General features: G+C 46.7%; 1 protein-coding gene across 4 annotated transcripts; it reads left to right on the plus strand.

Moving 5' to 3' along the window:
- Positions 1 to 811: 811 nt before the first annotated feature.
- On the plus strand, positions 812 to 20026 carry AK2 (adenylate kinase 2). Of its 4 annotated transcripts, none has more exons than XM_081585752.1 (8): positions 812 to 841; positions 8459 to 8584; positions 10926 to 11036; positions 11166 to 11260; positions 15705 to 15777; positions 16942 to 17137; positions 18382 to 18502; positions 19147 to 20026. In XM_081585752.1, exons 2-8 carry the CDS (start codon positions 8510 to 8512, stop codon positions 19268 to 19270), a joined length of 795 nt encoding a protein of 264 aa, XP_081441878.1. In that variant the 5' UTR covers positions 812 to 841; positions 8459 to 8509; the 3' UTR covers positions 19271 to 20026. The 4 variants fall into 4 exon arrangements, with proteins under 4 accessions (XP_081441878.1, XP_081441877.1, XP_081441879.1 ...); XM_081585751.1 differs by having other exon boundaries at positions 841 to 979; XM_081585753.1 differs by lacking the exon at positions 18382 to 18502 and having other exon boundaries at positions 841 to 979.
- The last annotated feature ends 1102 nt before the right edge of the window (positions 20027 to 21128 follow it).

The following is a 21128-nucleotide window of genomic DNA, read 5'->3' on the forward strand; positions in this document are numbered from 1 at the left end:
AAGAGAAGGACATTTCTTTTGAGAAAAACTCTCTTTTCCTGCTTATTGCAGAATTCATTACAGAACTTTTTGAAAATATAAAAATGCACAGAAAAGGAAAGAAGCTCCGGTAATCACACTCTGTAGAGATCATCACTATCAAACAAAACTGTGATTTTGTTGTAACTGCAATTTTGTATCCATTTTCCCATGTGATTAAATATACAACGGGGGGAGGGGGTTTCAGTATACAAACCTGTTGCTATTTATTTCACTAAGCTTATTGTTGAACGTTTAGGATATTGCCCTTGTTATTGTTTTTATGTGTTTTAGGTTTGGGGGCTGTTGTAAGTGCTACAATTAATATCTTTGTTAAACAAGTCTTTACGTATATCCTAGATTATGTCCTTGGATTTCCTGGAAGTAGAATTGCTAGACCAAAGGATATTTGATACATGTTAGCCAATTTGTCTTCTAAAACTGATTTCACTCATTTGTACTCCCGCGGGCAATTTTATAGGATTTCACTTGAGTTGCCCGTGCCATTAACTGTCAAAAGCCTACCTAGAACCCCAAGGCCCGCCTCTAGGCTTGCTTCACGTTTTCCCGCCCACTCCGCACACCCGCCGCGAGCCCCGCCCCTTCGTACCTGGTGGCCCACCCCTTCCTACTCCCTCAACGATTCTGTCCAATCAAAAGCAGCTTTCCCCAGTCTGGCTGCATGGTTGGTAAGATGAAGTTTCCGTCGCGCTCAGGGGCGGGCGGAGCGGACTGATGGACATGGCAACGGACCAGTGTGAGCGGCGAGCGAGGCGTGCGTGGCGTGCGTGGCGGGCTGGCCTGGAAGCGCTGGACCTGAGAGGTGTGCGGGCGGGTTGAGCAGTGAGAGGTTTTGGCGGCCATGGCTCCCAACGTGCCCGCGGCCGAACCGGTCCCAGAGTCTCCTAAAGGCATCCGGGCCGTGCTCTTAGGGCCGCCCGGAGCCGGCAAGGGTACCCAGGTGAGCTGCTGAGCCGGGCTTGTCGGTGGAGCCCGTGGAACTGCAAGGTCAGGGCGGCCGAAGGTCCTGTTCGCCCCAGACTCAGGCCGCGCGGACTGAGGCCTGGACGGGGGGACCCTGGCTGGCGTCTGGGGTTCTGGCAGGTGTTTTGGGAAGGGTCCAAGTTGGAGCTCGAGGGAGTCTGAGTTCTTGAGTGCCCCAGGCCTGAGGTTCTGTGTTAGGGGATCTAAGGACTGAGTAGATTCCTTTAGGGTTTAGAAGCTGAGAAGATTTGAAGGGTAGGGTGAGCCCTGGGCTGAGACATGTAGATCGGAACCCGAGTTGGAGACAGGGACCCTAGATTTCATTTCGATTTGACAGTGGATTACGTTCGAGGGTTACGTTCCCGGCACTCGCGGTAGGGGTACGTTTCTGGCATTGACTAATGCTTGAAGGCGGAGGAGCATCTCCCAGACGTGAGGGTAAGCGCGAGCTGTCCTGTGCTGATAAGGAGAACTGCTCGGAGAAGTGAGGTATGACCTGTCTGAGCCAAGTTAGGTGGATGGGAGAGGGTACCTCAATGTACAGGTAAGAAAACAGGCCTGGAGAGGTCACATGACTTCCCCAAGTTAGTAAAATTGACCTCAGGGAGCCTGGAACCTCAAGGCTCTGCGTGATTGGAGTGAGGTCACCTTCTGCTGATTGTGAGGCCTCTCTTGGCACCTGGGACATAATGGGCCCATAGATCAGGGATGAGATTTATGATCTCAGGATTTGGAAGCCCACAGATTGGATTATTATCCTCCTGGAATTGCCCCCGACCCTCCCAGACCTCAGAATTTTGCTGGTTGTTAGGGTCTAAAGAGAGAATTCCTGCAAATCTGAGCTCTGAAGGAAATGGGGTTCTGGATGCTGCTCTGTACCCCTCTTCTATTCCTATTCCTTGCAAAGATTGTAAAGTCTGGGCAGACAATTTGTCTTACTCTTTCTTGGAACTCTTGTGACACTCAGCACATTACTTGGCACTTGATGAGGTTACTAGATATGGATGATGCAGAGAAGGGGAATCTGGGAGGATTCGGTTCATTCCTGTGCGACTTTGCTTTTTGGCTCTGGCTACTAGGTCAAAAAAGAAAGTGAAGTCGCTCAGTCGTGTCCGACTCTTTGCGACCCCATGGACTGTAGCCTACCAGGCTCCTCCGTCCATGGGATTCTCCAGGCGAGAGTGCTGGAGTGGGTTACCATTTCCTTCTCCAGGGGATCTTCCTGACCCAGGGATCAAACCTGAGTCTCCCACATTGCAGGCAGATACTTTAACCTCTGAGCCATCAGGGAAGCTACTAGGTCAAGAAGGGCTTCCAAAATGGCTCAATGGTAGCGAATCTGCCTGCCAGTGCATTAGACGCAGGTTTGATCCCTGGATGAGGATGATCCCATGGAGGAGGAAATGGCAACCCACTCCAGTATTCTTGCCTGAAAAACCCCATGGACAGGGGACCTGGTGGGCTGGCTGCAGTCCATGGGATTGCAAAGAGTTGAACATAACTGAGCATGCATGCACTCAGTCAAGAAAGACCACTTTCCCTTTTCTCTCTGTTGCTGCTGCTGCTGCTAAGTCGTGTCAGTCGTGTCCGACTCTGTGCGACCCCATAGACGGCAGCCCACCAGGCTCCACCATCCCTGGGATTCTCCAAGCAAGAATACTGGAGTGGGTTGCCATTTCCTCCTCCAGTGCGTGAAAGTGAAAAGTGAAAGTGAAGTCGCTCAGTCTTGTCAGACTCTTAGCGACACCATGGGCTGCAGCCCACCAGGCTCCTCCGTCCATGGGGTTTCCCAGGCAAGAGCACTGGAGTGGAGTGCCATTGCCTTCTCCTTTTGCCAGAGCCTATTTGCCCTTGAGGCTCACTGTTACCTAATCCCCTTGTCCTTTCACACCAAAGGTTCCTCTTTCCTGTTGCTGCCACCCTCAGTTATTAGGTAACCTGCAGCTAGGTGTGTTTAATCCCAAACTATGGACTTTTGCTGTGAGTAACCAAGATAAACAAGGTAACTCAAATGCATTGATTTTTTTTTTCTTAGTTCATATTGAAGTTAATAATTTCAGTGGTTGTGAAATGGACAGCCAATCTCAGTGCTGGGCAAGGGCTTGACAGTTTAACAAACTTGTAACTTCTAGGCCTCACTGCTGTCAGCTGAAAAATGGGGATAATACATGTTCAGCATTTCTTGAGCACCAGACATTGGAGATAGAACAGTAAACAAAACGGAGAAGGTCCTTGTCCCTCTAGACCAAAAGTTAACAAGGATACTGGAAAATTATTTGTGTGTAAAGCACACCTGGATGACAGCCTGGCGCATAGCAGGTGTTCACTAATTGTTAACTCACTCATCTTAATTGATAATACATTCCCTCAACCCCCAACTCAGTTGTATCTCAGTGTAAAGGGTGATTTTACTCAGGAAGTTTTGAGGGAAATTCTACTTATGAGCTGACTTATAAGGGTGTATATATGATGAGAGTTGGCCAGAGAATTCCTTATGGAAGTCAGGGAGATGTGATTTTAGCTGGGACTTGAAAGGATAAAATTTACACAAGTTGCTTAACCTCTGTACACCTTTCTTAAGGTATTCAGAACCATAGGGATACTGGCAGTTGTGGTTTTAAGGAGTTAAAACTGTTCATAAATCAGAGGTTGCAGAGTGGCAGCCTGCAGCAGCTTGTAGCCTGCAGACACACCCCAGCTTTTAATTATGAAGAGTTTGACTACACAAAAAACGACAGGGTATTGTAACAGGGTGTTGTAACGAGCCCAGGTACACATTATCCAGGCCCAGCTACCTCAGCTGGTGGCCATTCCTTCCCCATCCAGTCTCCCTTCACAAACGATTTTAAAGAAGCTCCCAGATATTGTAACATTTCATTTGTAAATATTTCAGTGTGTATCTCTAAAAGAATTCTTTTTTGTAGAAAAACATAATATTCCATAAAAGATAAATAGTAGGAGTAAATGTTTATGTTTCTATTCATTTGCATTTCAAGTCTCATTTTTTTATGAGTATTTTTTTTAAGTGTTTATGTATTTATTTGACTGCACTGGGTCTTAGTGGCCACACGCAGCATCTTCGATCTTTAGTTGCGGCATGTGGGGTCTCTGAGGGTTGAACCCCACGCCCCCAGCATAGGGAGCTTGGAGTTTTAGCTGCTGGACCACCAGGGAAGTCCCTCGAGTCTCTTTCAATTTACAGGTTGTCCTGTACCTTGGGTTAGTGCCTACTCAGTAATTTTTTTCTTCCCATTGGTGCTTCCTTTTACACCTGTATAAACTCGGTGTCGTAGGTATTTAATGTTGGCGTGACTGAAATAATTGTTTCCTTTTAAAAGTTAGTTTTAACTAAAATAGTTAAACATTTTAAAGCTGCCCCTGCTTTTGTATCAGTGTGCTGTTGCTGCTGCTAAGTCGCTTCAGTTGTGTCCAACTCTGTGCGACCCCATAGATGGCAGCCTACCAGGCTCCTCCGTCCCTGGGATTCTCCAGGCAAGAACACTGGAGTGGGTTGCCATTTCCTTCTTCAATGCATGAAAGTGAAAGTGAAGTCGCTCAGTCGTGTCTGACTCTTAGTGACCCCAGGGACTGCAGCCTACCAGGCTCCTCCGTCCATGGGATTTTCCAGTCAAGAGTACTGGAGTGGGTTGCCATTGCCTTCTCCATAATAATGTCTAAAATATCTGGACCACGTGGGTTTGTTATTTTGTTTAAATAACCTTATTTCCCCATCTCCCTTTTGGGGTCAGATGTTCCTAGGGTGCGGCCAAAACCACAGCGTGTTTCCTGTTTTCCTCTGCCAACCCCTCTGATAGTTTCTTCCATGTGTGCAGCTGACACTGGTTCTTCACGGCCAGCACATGTAGGCTGTCAGCTGCCATCTTGCAGATCAGGCTTGGTCAGTTACACAGTGCAGAAACAAACTCAGTGAGACCCACGTTCTTATTCCCCCTTTTACAGCTAGAGAAACTAAATCCCAAAGAGCAAGTAGTTGGCTGCTCTTGCATCTGAATGACTCTGGAGCTCCTGCTCTTTCTGCTGCCCTGGTTAGATTTGTCTCCTGCCCTGTGCATGTTTTCTTAGGTAAGTTCCTTGCTAGAGCTGCAGGGTAGCCCTCAAGAGGGTGTAGTATTGCAAAACAGTCACCCTTTCCTGGATTCTGTGACAGACTCCCCGTATTCCCCCCCCCCCCGTTACCCCTACCCCCCCAGCCAGAGATTTAGTCCTTTTAATCCAGACTTAATGTCATCTGATTTAATCTTTCAGCCTTTGGAGGAAGGTCCTGTTGTTATCTTTGGCTTTTTACTGATAAACTGAGGCCCAGTCTGTATCTTGCCCTAGGACATAGTTAAAGTAACGAAGGTAGGATTTGAACTTGTGACTGATTTCTTGAACAGCATTACCATCCTGTTGTTGCTTTCAGCCTAGGTGTAGGGGCAGAAACAAACATACATGCAAGCAGTACTCACTAGTGCAGAGTACCACCAGGGAAGTATTGATGAGTGACTGACAACTGCTCGGATAGTTCAGGGTTAGAACAAGGACTATGATTTGTTGAGGGGTTCCCTGATAGCTCAGTTGGTAAAAAATCTGCCTGCAGTGCAGGAGACCCCAGTTTGATTCCTGGTTCGGGAAGATCTGCTGGAGAAGGGATAGGCTACCCAGTCCAGTATTCTTGGGCTTCCCTTGTGGCTCAGCTGGTAAAGAATCTGCCTGTAATGCAGAAGACCTGGGTTCGATCCCTGGGTTGGAAAGATCCCCTGGAGAAGGGAAAGGCTACCCACTCCAGTATTCTGGCCTGGAGAATTCCATGGACTGTATAGTCCATGGGATCGCAAAGAGTCAGAAATGACTGAGCCACTTTCAATTATGATTTGTTGAGAATCTTCTGTTCTTCCTCCTACCCTCCCAGTGAAGAATGTTCCATTCTTTCTCCTACCTACCCACTGATACACCCAATTTATAGATGAGGAAATAGTCTCGAAGAATCACTAGCCTGAGGTTACATGGTCAGTTAAAAGGCAGGGCTGAACTTCAAACACAGGTTTCTGTGCTTTTAAAAGACTTTAATTGAAGTATAATACACATAGAGAAAGGTGTAGACATCTTAAGAGGGTGGCTTGATGAATTTTCACATGTGAACACACTTGTGTAACTTGTACCCATATCAAGAAACAGACATTGCCAGCACTGTGAAGGCCTCCTTGTACTCCCTTACACACACACACACACACACACACACACACACACAGTGTGTCTGATGTTTTGGGTACTTTATTTCATTTTATCCTCACAACAGCCCTGTGAAATAGACATTGTTCCCCATTTAACTGGTGAGGAAACAGATTCTGAGAAGTTAAGTAACTAGCCAAAGGTCATACAGCTTTTGGGGACATCCAGGTTCATATGCAGATCTGTCTGACTCCTCAGTTCATGCTGTTTGCAGCCCACCACAATGATTCCTGTGCAGCCAGCAAGAAATGAAGGAGTTAGTCTTCCTCCATGCTGCCCTTCCCTCTGGGAGTGTTGTTCCACGGAGCTGCAGAGTCCAGTCACCTGGAACAGCACATAAGTGTCCTGTGGTTTGGGGTGATAAAAATAGGATGGTTAGGTTCCGTGCTGACAGCTCTTCGCTGGTGTTTTGGTTAGTCTCTCCCTTGGAAAAGGCCTGACCTCCAAATTTTCCACCCATGTTAATTTCAACAACCAAGAAGAAAGATTGGCAGAAAAGCAGAGCCTTCTGGTTTTGTGGTGGCTCTGCCAGCCCAAAGGACCAGAGACTTTCCATTGCCAGAGGGGCCTGACCTTCATTGCTTTCCTTAAGTGCTGTTTTTAACACCTCACCTGGATTCTGTTTTGCTCGGAAGTCAGTTCTTTGCTTGAGTTGAATCAGTCCGTGACTCACACACCAGCACTTATTGCCCTGAACCCTGTCTATTTAGCTTTTATCATGTGCACCTAAGAAAACTCCGAACAAACTGGTTTGAACAAGGTCCCCACCCTACTTATTTTCCAAAACAGTTGAACCAGAAAGGTAAGTGTTAGGCTCTTGAAATGATTCTATTCCTTTTGAATTCTGTGTTCTTTTTTGCCTCTGCAAAACCAATGTGGAACTGTCCAGGGTCTCTTCCTCTTCTGGTATTCATTCAGTTGTATAGTCTACCAGACTGTGAGCTCATAGGGGACAGAGTCTGTGTCTCCTATTCATCTGTTTCACTGGCTCCAGCAAGGTTCTTAGAAAAGGCGTATGAATGAACATGGAATTAAGGCAGGGGTCACAGTAACAGTTGATGCTTCCTGAGCACTTACAGTGATTCTTCATAATCTCATCAATCCAGTGATGCAGGTACTATTACCATCTCCATTTTACCTAGAGGAAATTTAAAATTTACAGAAGTGATACAGTTTTTCTCAAGTCACATATCCAGACTTGGTGGACCTGGTGTCTGAAACCCAGGCAGTTTGACTCTCCAGCCCATGCTCTTAACCAAAAGGCTATCCTGCCTTCTAAAACTACTAAGAGCTTACTTTGCCAGGTGCTATGCGGTTCTAAGTTGCTTCATTCGTGTCTGGCTCCACGATCCTATGGACTGTAGTCTGCCAGAGTCCTCAGCCTGTGGGATTCTCCAGACAAAAATACTGGAGTGGGTTGCCATTTCCTCTTCCAGGGGATCTTCCCGACCCAGGGATTGAACTCACATCTCTTATGTCTCCTGCATTGGCAGGCGGGTTCTTTACCACAGCACCACTTGGGAAGCCCCACTGCTTGTCAGGTGGTCTTCATATATAGCTCATCTGATGCTCACCGCTACCTTTAGAGATGGAGCCTTTGTGCTTTCATTTTAAACAGATGAGAAAACTGTGCCTCTTGAGAGGTTAAGTGATTTGGCCCAGGTAATGCAGCTACCTAGTGACAGGGAAGGGGAAGACCAAGTCTGCCAGGGGGAGACTTCTGCATCTAGCTCCAGCTGCCTCCCACACTTGTGACCACAGTACTTGACATCCACACATCCATTCCTTTGGCAAATACTCATTCAACATATTACATGCCAGGCGTTGTGCCAAATGCTCTATATATGTGAACTCATTTAAACTTCAGAGCAACTGTGTGAAGTGTTGGTATTGCTGTTTCTATTCCCATTCATAATGGGGAGGCTGAGGCTTGTGTGTCATTAGTGTGTCTAGTGAAAGCAGTGATAATAGCTGATATGACGATTTCCTGTGCTAGGTGCACTATTACAAGTGCCTTCCATATATTATCTCATGTAATTCTTACTGCAACCCTATAATCATAGGTTAGAATATAATGTAAGGTACTTTTATCCCTGTTACAGGTAAGGAAATTGGCATCTGTTCACATAGCCAGTAAGTGGCAGGGCCAGGTTCACACCCAGGCAGTCAAGCTCCAAGGCCTGCACTGTTAACCGTATCCCGTGTTTTGTCTTCCCCTCCACAGGCACCCAAATTGGCTGAAAACTTCTGTGTCTGCCATTTGGCTACTGGAGACATGCTGAGGGCCATGGTGGCTTCTGGCTCAGAGCTGGGAAAGAAGCTGAAGGCAACTATGGATGCCGGGAAGCTGGTAGGTTCGGTGGGACCGATGAATGTTTATCTTCCTTAGTCCATGTCTGCCCTGCCAGGGTGACCACCAGCCACATGTAGCTATTGAAATTTATTTTAATTTAATATTAACTTTCTCAGTTTCACTTACCACATTTCAGGTTTTTGCAATCCAGCACAGATATAGAATTTTTTTTTAATATGTATAATTTTATTTATTTTCCGGTATGTTGCATCATCATTGCTGCACAGGCTTTTCTCTAGTTGTGGCAAGTGGGAGCTACTCTCTAGTTGCGGTGTGCAGGCTTCTCATTGCGGTGGCTTCTCTTGTTGTGGAGCATGAGCTCCACAGCAGTTGTGGCACGTGGGCTCAGCAGTTGTGGCACGTGGGCTCAGTAGTTGCAGCTCCTGGGCTCTAGAGCACAGGCTCAGCAGTTGTGGCACATGGGCTTAGTTGCCGCATGGCGTGTGGGATCCTCCCGGATCAAGGATCGATCCTGTCTCCTACATTGTCAGGCAGATTCGTTCAGGCAGATCACTGAGCCACCAGGGAAGCCCCGAGATAGAACATTTTAATCATTGTAGAAAGTTCCGTCGGACAGCCCTGTGTTGTGGGGGGTGTTTTAACAAACTGGAAGATTATATGAACTTTTACATTAGCAAGTCTACTTGATTCATTCTGAATTGATGGCACTGATTTTACTCACAGTATTATTGAAGTTCCTTTGTGCTGGCGTATTTTGTAATATACCCCTAGTGTTTAGGGCCAGAAACAAAACTGACATCCCTAGACCAGAACTCTAAGGGTCCTTCAAGAGAGGACTCAAGAAGGTACAGAGTGCTTTTACTTAGTTTTGTGACTCTCTTCTGTGTCTCTTAACAGAGGGGTTGTTTGGCAGATAACAAAAGTATCCTTATTTGGAAAATATAATAGCATTTTCTCTTGTTTTTAGTCCAGTTGATCTGATTGGAGAAGTAGTTTGTTATCCACTAGATTGTTTTTGGTTAGTGTGTGTGCTAAATCGCTTCAATGGTATCTGACTCTGTTGGACCACATGGACACACATGGACCACATGACCTAGCCTGCCAGACTCCTCTGTCCATGGAGTTCTCCAGACAAGAATACTAGAGTCGGTTGCCATCCCCTCCTCCAGGGAATCTTCCCAACCCTGGGATTGAACCCCCATCTCTTATGACTCCTGCATTGGCATTTACCACTAGCACCACCCGGGTGCCAGAGCTTAATTGTAACTGAGGTTTTTTTCTGAGACTTGGTCTTAGGAAGAATCATTTTGTGCTTGGGCCTCTGGTCGTGACATATCTTAGTATGTTGGTTGGGGCAGGAGCTGGCCTGAGTTACCTCCTGTCAGGCTTTGAGATTCTGGAGCTGGGGTAGCTCCGCTGACGCACCCACTGCCCCTTTACTTCTAGCTTTCCCTTCATGTAAGTGAGGCTGTCAGTCACTCCTGAGAGCTGGGTATTTTGGGCTTTGGACCTTGATAGAAGATCCTGTACTGAGAAAAAAATGGGATGTGGCAATGAGATTACTTATCTCCAGCCTTCACTTAGTTGCAGAGCTTATACTTTGTCCCCAAGTTTCACAGGTGGTCGCAGGAGATAAGATCATTAGCTACCAAAATGGGCAGCCTTCACTTTAACAATGGCAGGGAGCTTTTCTTCCAGTGATAGCCCAGGAGGAAAACCAGTTTTTGAAAGCCAGGGAGGATCTTCACTAGGGTTTTCAGAGAGGCTCAGAGGGTGTTGGGCTGGCTCCTTGGTTCTGACCCAGTCTTGTCAGGTCAGTAAACTTCGCTGTTGCTTCATGTCCAAGGTGGCCTGGGTTACTTTACTGTTAGCCTAATCAAAATTGTGAAACAGGTTAAGTTGGTGCCTTTTGACATTTTGGTCAACCCTCATTCTCTCCTGGAGCCTTCCTCAGGTGGTCCCTCAGCCATGTACCCTCACTTTCTTGTGTCTAGAGGACAGCTAGTTGATGAGAAGCTGTTATCTGATGGTTAGGACTCTGACTAATAGCCAGAGAGGCCTTTGGGACCTAAGACTTGAAGGTCTCCGGGGGCGAGGGTGGTGACAGGCCCTGGAATCCTCCTTCCTCTCCCAGATTACTGGGACACAGCAGAGTCTCAAGGGAAGAGAATGCGTGTGTGGCAACAACAGAAATAATCATGAAACTGAATCTTCCAAAGGGAGCCACTCCATAGTTGCTTTGAATTTTGCTTCTTTGGGATCAAGAACCTGTTTAGTAATCAGGTTATACAGACACAGACTTGTAACCTTGGAGTTGGGCTAATGCCACCTGGTTAATGGACATAACCCCAACACCTGTTTTGTTCTTGACTTCCAGGTGAGCGATCAAATGGTCGTGGAGCTCATTGAAAAGAATTTGGAGACCCCTCCATGCAAAAATGGTTTTCTTCTAGATGGCTTCCCTCGGACCGTGAGGCAGGCAGAAATGGTGAGTGGCTTGGTTTTGTATCACCAAGGCAGGAAAGCAAATCCTGGCCCTTTATCTCTTTATTCCTTTGAGGGAGATGGGTCTTATCAAGCTCTGGTAGCTTAGGTGGGCCACATGCTCTTTTTACAGCTTGATGACCTCATGGAGAAGAGGAAAGAGAAGCTTGATTCTGTGATTGAATTCAGCATCCCAGACTCTCTGCTCATCCGGAGAATCACAGGAAGGTATTTGTCCCCTGAAGATCCCTTCTTTTCATGCTTCCTCAGAGCTTTGGCAGACCATGGGAACCGCTCTGGCCTAATCCCAGCCACGAAGCTTAGTGCCATTTCCATGTGGATTGATCTTATTTGGTGACATGGGATGGGGATGTGGAAAGAGGAGCAAGGGATCCGAAGTCCAGCAGCAGCTCAGTCCTGTCACCTTTTAACTCTGACCCTAGGCAAGTTTCTTAACCTCTCTAAGGCTGTATCCTTATGTTGCATGGGGGTAATAGTACCTGCTTCAAGGAACCGTTGTGCATGGTAGATAGCGTGTTGTGCATAGTTCAGAACCTTGCTCACATGGGTGCTTAAGAAATACTAAATTCCTTACATGTGTATCTCCATTTCAGTGCTTTTTAAGTTGGATTTCAGTTGGAGTTGCCATACCTTGCTGTAGGCTTTTTATTTGTTATAAAAATAGCAGGACCATCTTCACAGAGATTAGAAAATTGAAGAAAATTTTGTTCATGGTACAGCCAGCTTAGCAAAAAACACTAATTTATTTGTGTGTTTTGTTTTAAAGTGCTGACTTCTCTATGGGAGTTAACATTGAACACAGAAACGCTTCTGCTTCTGACAAGTGGCTCTTAAAGAGTGCCGTTGCTCTAGGCTGCAGTTTGCTTAACCCTTTCACTGTCACTCTGCATCTGCTTTGTGCTGCCTTCCAGCGACATGTGGGACGCTTCCAACTACTAATAGACCCTCCCATTCTTATCTTTATTATAGACCATAGCTTATTTTTAGCCCTTAGTCATTTTATTTATTTTTTCAAAAATTCATCTATTTGTACCAATAATACACTTTGTTTTTAAAGGTGTTGGCTTTTTTTTTTGATGTGGACCATTTTTAAAGTCTTTTATTGAATTTCTTACAACACTGTTTCTGTTTTACGTTTTTGGTTTTTGGCCACAAGGCATGTGGAATCTTAGCTCCCCGGCCGGGGATGGAAACCATGCCCCTTGCATTGGAAGGCAGAGTCTTAACCACTAGACCGCCAGGGAAGTCCCCCTTTAGTCATTTTAATGGAATCTCGGGAAGGTGGTCAGCTTTCCATCTTGAACCAGACTCCTGTGACCACTGTTTTTCATTGCTGCATTATTTCACAGAGGATGAACCATCATTTACTTCATTATTCCCTAGTTGTTGTACATTTGTGTTTCTTCTAGTTGTCTACTGTCAAACTGATGCTCTGACCATTGTAGTACATGTAAGTTATGTAATTAAGGGGGACATTTTTTTTTTATTATAAATGTACTACTTTGATTTCCTAATGAGGTTGAGCATTTTCCCCCGTGTGTCTGCAGTCTGTGTCTTTAAGGAGAGAGGCAGCAGAATAAGTGTTACCGGTGTCTGGACAGTGGTGTTAATGTACCTTTTCAAATGTCCAGGTTTCATATTTACAGCTATTGCATAGGCTCCTTCAGTGCAGATTTTTTGTTCCTTTGCACTGGCACAGAGTAGGCAAAGTTGATACAGTCCAAGAAGCAGTAGGGTTGATAGGAAGGGACGTCACCAGGGGTGGAGTCCCAGACATTGCAAAGTAAATGTTAACAGAACTAGATGACACAAGGGACCTTTGATCTGATGGGCTCAGCTTCCTAAGTGCCTGCTTTGTGCACAGCACAGCTCTGGGAACAAGGGACCAAGAGAAGATACAGCAGTGCCCATCTCAGACCTCAGAGTGTCCACAAACCCTACATGAAACCTGGGCTGTTTAGTACAGTAGGGGTCCAGTAAGAGAGCCTGTGGGCAGAGAGGGAAGGTTGGCTAGGAGAGAGACATAAAGTGAGACTTGACCTTCCTGGATAGAGAGGATTTTCTTGAGGTTTTCCCAGAAGGCAATAGAGGCAAGAATGTCTAGAACTGGAGAAATGGCCTGGGAGACTGGGTGGTAGAATGAGTGAGGTTGGGAAGGTGCAAGGTCTGCCAAGGAGCAGAGAGGGTAGGGTAGACCTGCCTGAGTCAGGAGTCATGGGATGTTCTTAAGCCACTAGGTACTGTGGCCAGTACAGCATTGTAAGAATATTGGCTTGGTCCTGGTATGCAGGCTCAATTGAGGGAAAGAAGAAACAGACAAGGACCCCACCGAGGAGCCTCATGTGACCCACCTGTGGAGCGACGAGGCTGAAGTGGGCTGGTGGGGAACCGAGAGATTCTGAGAACAAACTACAGAATTGTAGAGGGCGAAAGAGGGAAGGCTGAGCCTCTTGGTTTGGAAGTGAGTGCTTTCCTCACAGAGGAGGCAACAGAATAGTTCAGACTGTGTGAAAGTGCTTTTCCAAGTCCATCTGTATGTATGTCAGTGGCAGAACTAGCACCAAAAGCCTTCTTTCTGTCCACTGTGCTGATGGCTGCCAGAGAGAGAGTCAGGAGCTAACCAGTTTAATATGGATCTTACCTGACACGATAAGGACCCCACCGTCAATGTCTTCTGAATCGGCTCAGGCGTCACTTGGAATAATTTTACGGGTGATTATTTTATTCCATGCCGTAAGTATGGCTGGTGGGTTTTGTTTCAACCTATTCGACGTTGGCTCTCTGGTTTAATTGGTTTCTTATGTCTTGTGCCATCACCATTCTGTGGATGAGAACACAGGTGTCTGAAGTATCATAGCCAAGGCAGCAGTGGCTGTAGCATCCCAGCCTGGTCCCCCCACATCTTCACCTCCAGGCCAGGCTCAGTGGCTCTAAGAGCTGTTTTGGTTGGTACTTGAGACCAGTCCCGTTTTAAGAACTTGGAGATCGGTTTCTTTTCCCTTCTAGGGAATGAGTCTTGCATTCTTCTTAAAATAATATTCAGGGTTGGAGAAGGAGCAGTGTGTTTATACATAACTGGAGGGCTGAGGGAATCTGAGAGTGAACGAGAGCTGATGTAGAGACGTGGAGAGGAGAGAGTTGTGTTTGTTGCAGCCTGGCTGCTGTATGCCCTGTGCTATGCAGAAGGTGACGAAACATGGTCCAGGGACTTCCCTGGTGGTCCAGTGGTTAAGACTTCATGCTGGGGATCATGGGCTCAGAGCCTGGTTGAGGAACTAAGATCCCACATGCTGCGAGGTTCGGCTAGAAAAAAAGAAACATGGTCCCCATCTCATACCCCCAGCCCTTCCCAAAGAGAAAGCTGTAGCTGAGCCCCAGCTCCTGCTCTTCCTCTACCTGGGTCTCCCAGTGGGCGTCATTTCCAGTGAATGCACCAGAGGAACCCCTCCAGCAACTCGAAAGGCTCAACCTTGGGCTGTGTGATTGCAGTCACTTGTCCCCCGACCACCTTATTCTATAAATGGACCCCTTGACTCCCCAAAAGTATGCTGTCATGAAAACACAGTGCCACATTTTGCAAATGTATGTGGCTTCAGAAGTCTGACCCAGACTTTCCCAACTGATGTGCTGAAATATTGACCCCCTCTGCCACAAGAGCAAGCATGCTGAGTACTTTCTGTGCCTGCCAAGAGGTAGAAAGTGTTGGGAAGCTCCGGTCTAATGGACTTCATGAGGAGAGCAGCCATCAGTTAAATAAGCAGATCTTGGTTGGCATAGAATTGGGAGACCGCGGGAACTTGAGAGGGCCCCAGCCGTGGAGCAGCACTTGGCCTGCCTCCTTCCCTTCTTAGGTTTCGGGGCTCCTGTGGTGTGGCCACTGCCAGTCAGGGGCATGGGCTTATTGCTTAAGGGAACATGGCAGAGATGCAGCTGCTGGCTACATAGCCTGTGCCAGATAAAAACTTCTTCTCGAGCTCTTTGTTCTGTGACTTAATGTGTCAGTTTTCTTGGCACATTGAGTATTGCCCTCTGATGGCTGGGCCGTCTGTGTCTCTGTGGTCACAAAGGTATGCGGCATTGTCTGGTGGCATCTGCGTCCATAGCACGTGTTTTTCCTATAGCGCCTTTCTTGTTTTTTCCCAAAGTAGGTTAGAAAATAAGGGTAGTCTCTCTGTCCTCTGTCCCCCATGGCACGTTGTCCAAGTCTCTGTTAAAGGATTACCACATCTACTGTAGTTACTTATTTCCACATTTGCCTCCCTCTCTACATTAAGCACTGTTTGTGAGCAGGGATCTTGACTCACTTCTCTGTAGCCCCTGGATTCAGCTCAAGACCTGAATTGGACTAGGCAGTTAGTCAGCACTTGTTGAATAAACAGGTGAATACATGGAGGGCTGTGAGACCTATGGGACACACAGCCCACAGGCTGTCATGCCAGCCTCCAGCCAGCCAGACGCTTATTTTAATGTTGGGTCAAAAGAGAAAAGATATTCTGGCATAAACCCAGTTATTTTCCTAAGCAAGAGATGCCTGTAACTGGTTTCTCTACTGGATTAAAGTTGTTGCATCCAGCTTCTCTGTCTGTGCCTGTGGTCTTGGAGACCCCTGGAGTTCCAGCAGCCTGATTGATGTTCATTTGCTATCTTGCAGACTGATTCACCCCCAGAGTGGCCGCTCCTACCACGAGGAGTTCAACCCCCCAAAGGAACCCATGAAAGATGATGTATGTAAATTCAGGATGGGAAATGTCCTTTTCTTTCCTTCTTTCTTACTTCACTTTTTCTTCTTTTTTTCTTCCTTTTGTTCTTCCCATCTTCCCTCTATTCCCACCAGCATCATTAAACTATGAGAAGTATCACTGTCATGTAAATCACATGGACTGTGGCTCATCTTTAGAGTGTCCTTCCAGATGGTTTATTGCTTGACCTTGAGGTAGCCACCAGTGCCAGCTACTTGATGGTGCCCAGTTTGTACCTGTTTCGTCCAGAGCAGCCCCTCGTGGCATCATGGGAACCTCAATGGTGAACTAATCAGGAGAAGGCTGCTTGGAAGCCCGAATTAAAGCCAGGGTTGGGAGGACAGGACTGAAGAGAGGTTTGTTGACCAGCCATGCTTCAGAAGAGTATCTTCCCTCTCTAGTGACTCTACTGTGCCCTACAGATTCCAGAAGAACTTGGCCAGCTTAACACTGCCAAGTTCCTGTGACAGTCTTCAGTTGTTTGCAGATGTAAAAGGGAGGGTGTCATACATAGTCGCTGTAATATTTGCCGTAAATAGTTCATTTCATCTGTTTTAGAACATGTAGGCCACAACAGAACGAATTTCCTGGACTTAACCTTTGTCAAATGAAACAAGTTCATCAGGTCACACAGGTTTCAAAGCCATCTGTCAACTTGTCACATTTCAGAGTTGCAGTGCTATCACTCAGCGTCCCCCCTCACTTGCCTCTTTTAGAATGTTGATGGCCTGGTAAAAAAACTGAAGCAGTTAAGATCGTAATTGCTACTGCAGCTCTGATTTTGATGTATTCTCCTGGTCTCAGGGGCCTCTGGCTTTCTTGTTTCTGACCCTCGAAGTGTTTATTCTGGAAGCTGAACAGCCTGAGCACCAGCTATGAGAGAAAGACATTGCCCATCGCCTCCCTCAGCCCTGTTCTCACAGTTGCTGTTTCAGGCTCCCCGATTCTCTGGACCAGGTGGTCTGCTCCTGGGACCAGCTTGCTGGGAATAGTGAAGGTCTTCATAGTTCTCTGTTGAAGGAGGTCTGGATTGTCTGTCTTTCCCTGTGATGGACTTTGGGATCAGACAGCATCTCAGATCTGCATCTGGCCTTCGATTAGGAGACCTTGCCGAGTCCCAGCCTTTCATTGTCCTCTTCTTGTTCTCAGATCACTGGGGAACCCTTGATCCGCCGATCAGATGATAATGAGAAGGCCTTGAAAATCCGCCTGGAGGCCTACCACACTCAAACCACCCCGCTGGTGGAGTACTACAGTAAACAGGGGATCCACTCCGCCATCGATGCATCCCAGACCCCTGACGTCGTGTTTGCAAGCATCCTAGCAGCCTTCTCCAAAGCCACATGTAAAGACTTGGTTATGTTTATTTAATGTTGGGTCCAAAAAGGAATTTCTTTCTTCTTCCTTTTCCTGTTGAACGAGTGGGTGGGAATGGCAGAGTAGGCAGAGAGAAGCTTCCTCAGGCCAGCAAGAATATCATTTGATGTATTGATTAAAAAAGCACTTGCTTCATGTACCTTTGGCGTGTGTGCAAGTCTCATCTCATCTGTGTGTGTGTGTGCATACGTGCACACATGTGTCAGTATGTGTACACTCTCGTACTTCCTAAGTTATAGGTGAGACCGTTTACTTCTTTAGCCTTACTCTTTATTTTCGACCAAAATAAACTAACTCAGGTATCCACCAGGCAGACAAGTTCCCAGGTATTTTTCCATCTCCAGCAGCTAATTAGAAGTCCTTGGTCACATGCAGTCAGGCAGGGCTACAGTTCCTGATGGCGGACTGTTGGCCAGAAATTCCACTTGTTTTCTCACCCATAATGAAAAGTCAATGAGTCAGTGTGTGGAAAGGGATCATTAATTTTTTTCCCCTAAACAGGAATGAAAAGGCACTTTATAGATTCCAGAAATTACTGGGAGAGGGTATCACCATAGAAAGAGCCTGGCCAAATTGAATTATTTTTGTGATCTGCACCATGGTTCTGTAAAGTAGGAATCATTTGGCACCTGTGTTGAATACTAAATCGCTGCCAAAGAATTAAACCAGGTGAAAGGTCCTCTTGAATTCAGACTATCTTCTGAACATCCAGGCTGGGCATCTGAGAGCAGCCAGTCCACTTCCCCAAAGACAGCAGGATAGGTTTGTCTTTATTTTTAATGTTTGCTCTGTTTCCAATTGTGAACAAAATGGTGATTTGAGGATCATTTGGGGATCATGTTGATTAGAATTTATTCAAGCCCAGTCTCTACAGGATATGAAATCAGATATATCCCTTTTGAACTCAACCCTCTCCCTTCCATATCCAGTCCTTCACCCCTTATGTCATGATGGTGGTGGCCACAGTCTCCCCAAGAAAGGACCACCCCCAAAATAAGATCACCTATGGCAGTAACCAACTTTTCTTCCTAACCTCAGCTCTCGGCTCTTAGGCATTTCCTGAGGTCCACGCTGTGCCTTTTGGTCTCTGGTTTGATCTGTGGCAAACAGAGGAATTAATAGACTGCTATGAGGGACCACAAAAACAGCAGGCTCTGGAAAAACCATTAAAAAGTCAGTGACAGGTCCAGTAAATAATGCCACCTTCCCAAGGTACTCTGCTGACTCAGTGCAGTGGCCTCGGAAGTGCCCAGTCCCCACCTGACCTGAGCTCTCCTGCTGTCTGTGGGACCACCAGAGGGCTTGTCCTCTGTCCACCTGGAAACTGGCTGCGGTACGTGGCCATCTGTGTCCCTCTTTGTCTGCTTCAAGTGAATGAATGCTGGCTCTGCTCTGCCTTGTTCCTGGTTGGAAACTAACTCCACCCATTCGTAACGGAAACCCAGTCTGGCATGGGATGTTTCTGGGAAGCACATGATTTCTGAGAATGGACAAGGAAGGGGAGTGAATCAAAACTGTCTGCTGTGTCTGCAGGGATCTGGGCTTCTTCTCTGGGTGAGGTGGCCTCATGAATCTTAGAGTTGACTCCCCTTCGACTGGGGACAGTTGCAGACACTTGGCCTCAAAGTTAAAGTCCTTGAATGATTGCTGATAGAGTGTGCATGATCCTTGCTCAAATATTTGTCATCCGTCCGTGTGCATCACACGTGCACACACATACATGTGATATTTGGACTGCCAGTGGGAAAGGGAAGGTTGTCAGGGGTGCATATGTCCTTTTGAGGGTGGGTAGAATTCAATTTTTGCTTCGCTAAATTCCAGAGCCTTAACCTTAGCAGGCATGAGAGCTTTCACCTGGCAGAGAAATGTCCAGTGTTTAATGCATTTGGTTGCTGGGGTGTGCATGCCAACCTTCTCTGATGTTTACTTGGTTTTTAAAAACCCATTTTGTTTTCTCTTGTCTCCTCTTTATTTCAGCCTAGTAACAGAAGGCCAGGCGAGACTGCACCACTACTCATCACCCCACGGCATGATCCCTGCTCTTAGGTGCTGGGCAGAGGGAGGGGCGGTCAGGGTAAGGATGGAGAGGGAGGAGCGGTGAGGGCTCAAGAAGGGGAGAGGAGCTATACTGCCGTGAAGCAATTTCTTTTTACATGGAGTAGGACTCTTAAAAGTATAAGCAAAGGGAAAAATTCATTTTTTAAAACACTTGATTGGAGGGTATAAATAGAAACAAGAAAATGCAGTATTATATCTAAGGAATCATGTTTTCATTTACTTTGGACTGGTGACAACTGGACAGGTCTCAGTGCCCTGAGACCTCAGCTTTTATCAGAACCTCATGCCAGCCCAGGAATGCAGGAAATCACACTGTTGTCCTGTCTGTCCCATAGCTTGGAACAGGGCAGGAGTTGATTACTAATCCCAGTTACCCATACCATGAAATCAGAACATCATCTCCACATGTGAAAGAGACATGGAGTGTGTTCCTGGGGGCAGCGTCTCAACAAATCCGGCTTACTGGAGTCATGGGGCAGGCTGGTGTCTCTCCCTTCCATACTCACCACTGATTTACCAGCCCACCTGCCCTCATGGGTGAGCCCTTGGCAGCCACCCAGCATACGCCACAGTCCTGCACTCTTGCCTTCCTCCATCCACATCGTGTGAAAGGACTCTTTTTAATGAATGAGCAAGTGTCCTAAGCAACATTATCCAAAGACTGTCCTTTCCATCCTCAAACCCTATGACTGGGATCACTTTACAACACTGTGATATATTATTTTCAATGAGGTGCCTTTCTTAACTGTCCAAATGCTGCCTTCTTTGGGCCCTAAATAAAGTGTGTTAAAAGTTTGTATCCCCTGTTGTGGCATTTTTTAAGGAGAGGTGGGCTAGTAAAGTGACTCTGAATTCTGGATCTGACTTGGAAGCCGTTTCTTTGGGTCACTAGAAGTCGTGAGAAGGCAGGAAGGTCCAAGTGTGTGTTCATAAGAAGGGTCTGCTCCCTCTTGGCCTTCAGCTCATCTGCAGGATTTTCTTGAGCCCAAGGACAAGGCAGCTTGGGCCAGTGGAGACAGTGCTGTGCTTGGGGTTCAGGTATGTACAACAAATCGCAGCCAATCATTTACTCTGCTCCTGTTTCCTCGTGTGAAAAAGAGACTAATGGTGGTCCAGTGGTTAAGACTCTTACCTGCCAATGCAGAGGACACTGGTTCGATCCCGGGTCTGGGAAGATCCTACATGGCGCTGGGCACCTAGACCCATGTACCACAGCTACTGAGCCTGTGCTCTGAAGCCCCCAAGGTGCAACTATTGAGCCCACATGCAGCAACTACTGAGGGTCACGTGCCCGAGAACCTGTGCTCCACGACAAGAGAAGCCAGCACAGTGAGAAGCCAGTGCAACACAACTAGAGTAGCCCGTGCTCTCTGCAACTGAAGAAAGCCTACGGGCAGCAGCAAAGACCCAGTGCAGCCAAAAGTTGATAAATATTTTTTAAGAAGAGGCTGGTGATGCTACCTTCTCAGACTCACTTGGCAGTAAATGAAGTTCATAAGAAGAAGGTTTCTACTTGGTACCTGGCACACAACAGACACTAGATAAATGCTAGCTGAATCCAAGGATACATAGAAAAATAACCTGTTTCCTGCCAGGGTGGATGATCATTAAGCAAACAGTTGTCCGCAGCCTAGGAAGCCAGTGCTTCTAATCCCTAAGCCAGATTTTTGGCTGCCTTTTCAGCTGCCTCTTAATACCCTTGGTTGCTTCTTTGTAAATCCATTTCTTCCCCTGCAAAAAGGAGCTTAAATCATTTGTCCAAACTGAAGCTCTCGTGCTCTTTGAAAGGGCTGCCTTTGCACTGGGGTTTCTGAGAAGTGACTGCTGTTCCTGAAAGCAGATGGAGCTGAGCTGGAAGCACCATCCTTCTCTAGGCAGGCGTTCTTGCTCTGGAGAGAGGC

Source organism: Giraffa tippelskirchi, chromosome 3 (genome assembly GCF_054371585.1).
Source record: "Giraffa tippelskirchi isolate mGirTip1 chromosome 3, T2T-mGirTip1v1.2.pri, whole genome shotgun sequence".
Classification (NCBI taxonomy): Eukaryota; Metazoa; Chordata; class Mammalia; order Artiodactyla; family Giraffidae; genus Giraffa; species Giraffa tippelskirchi.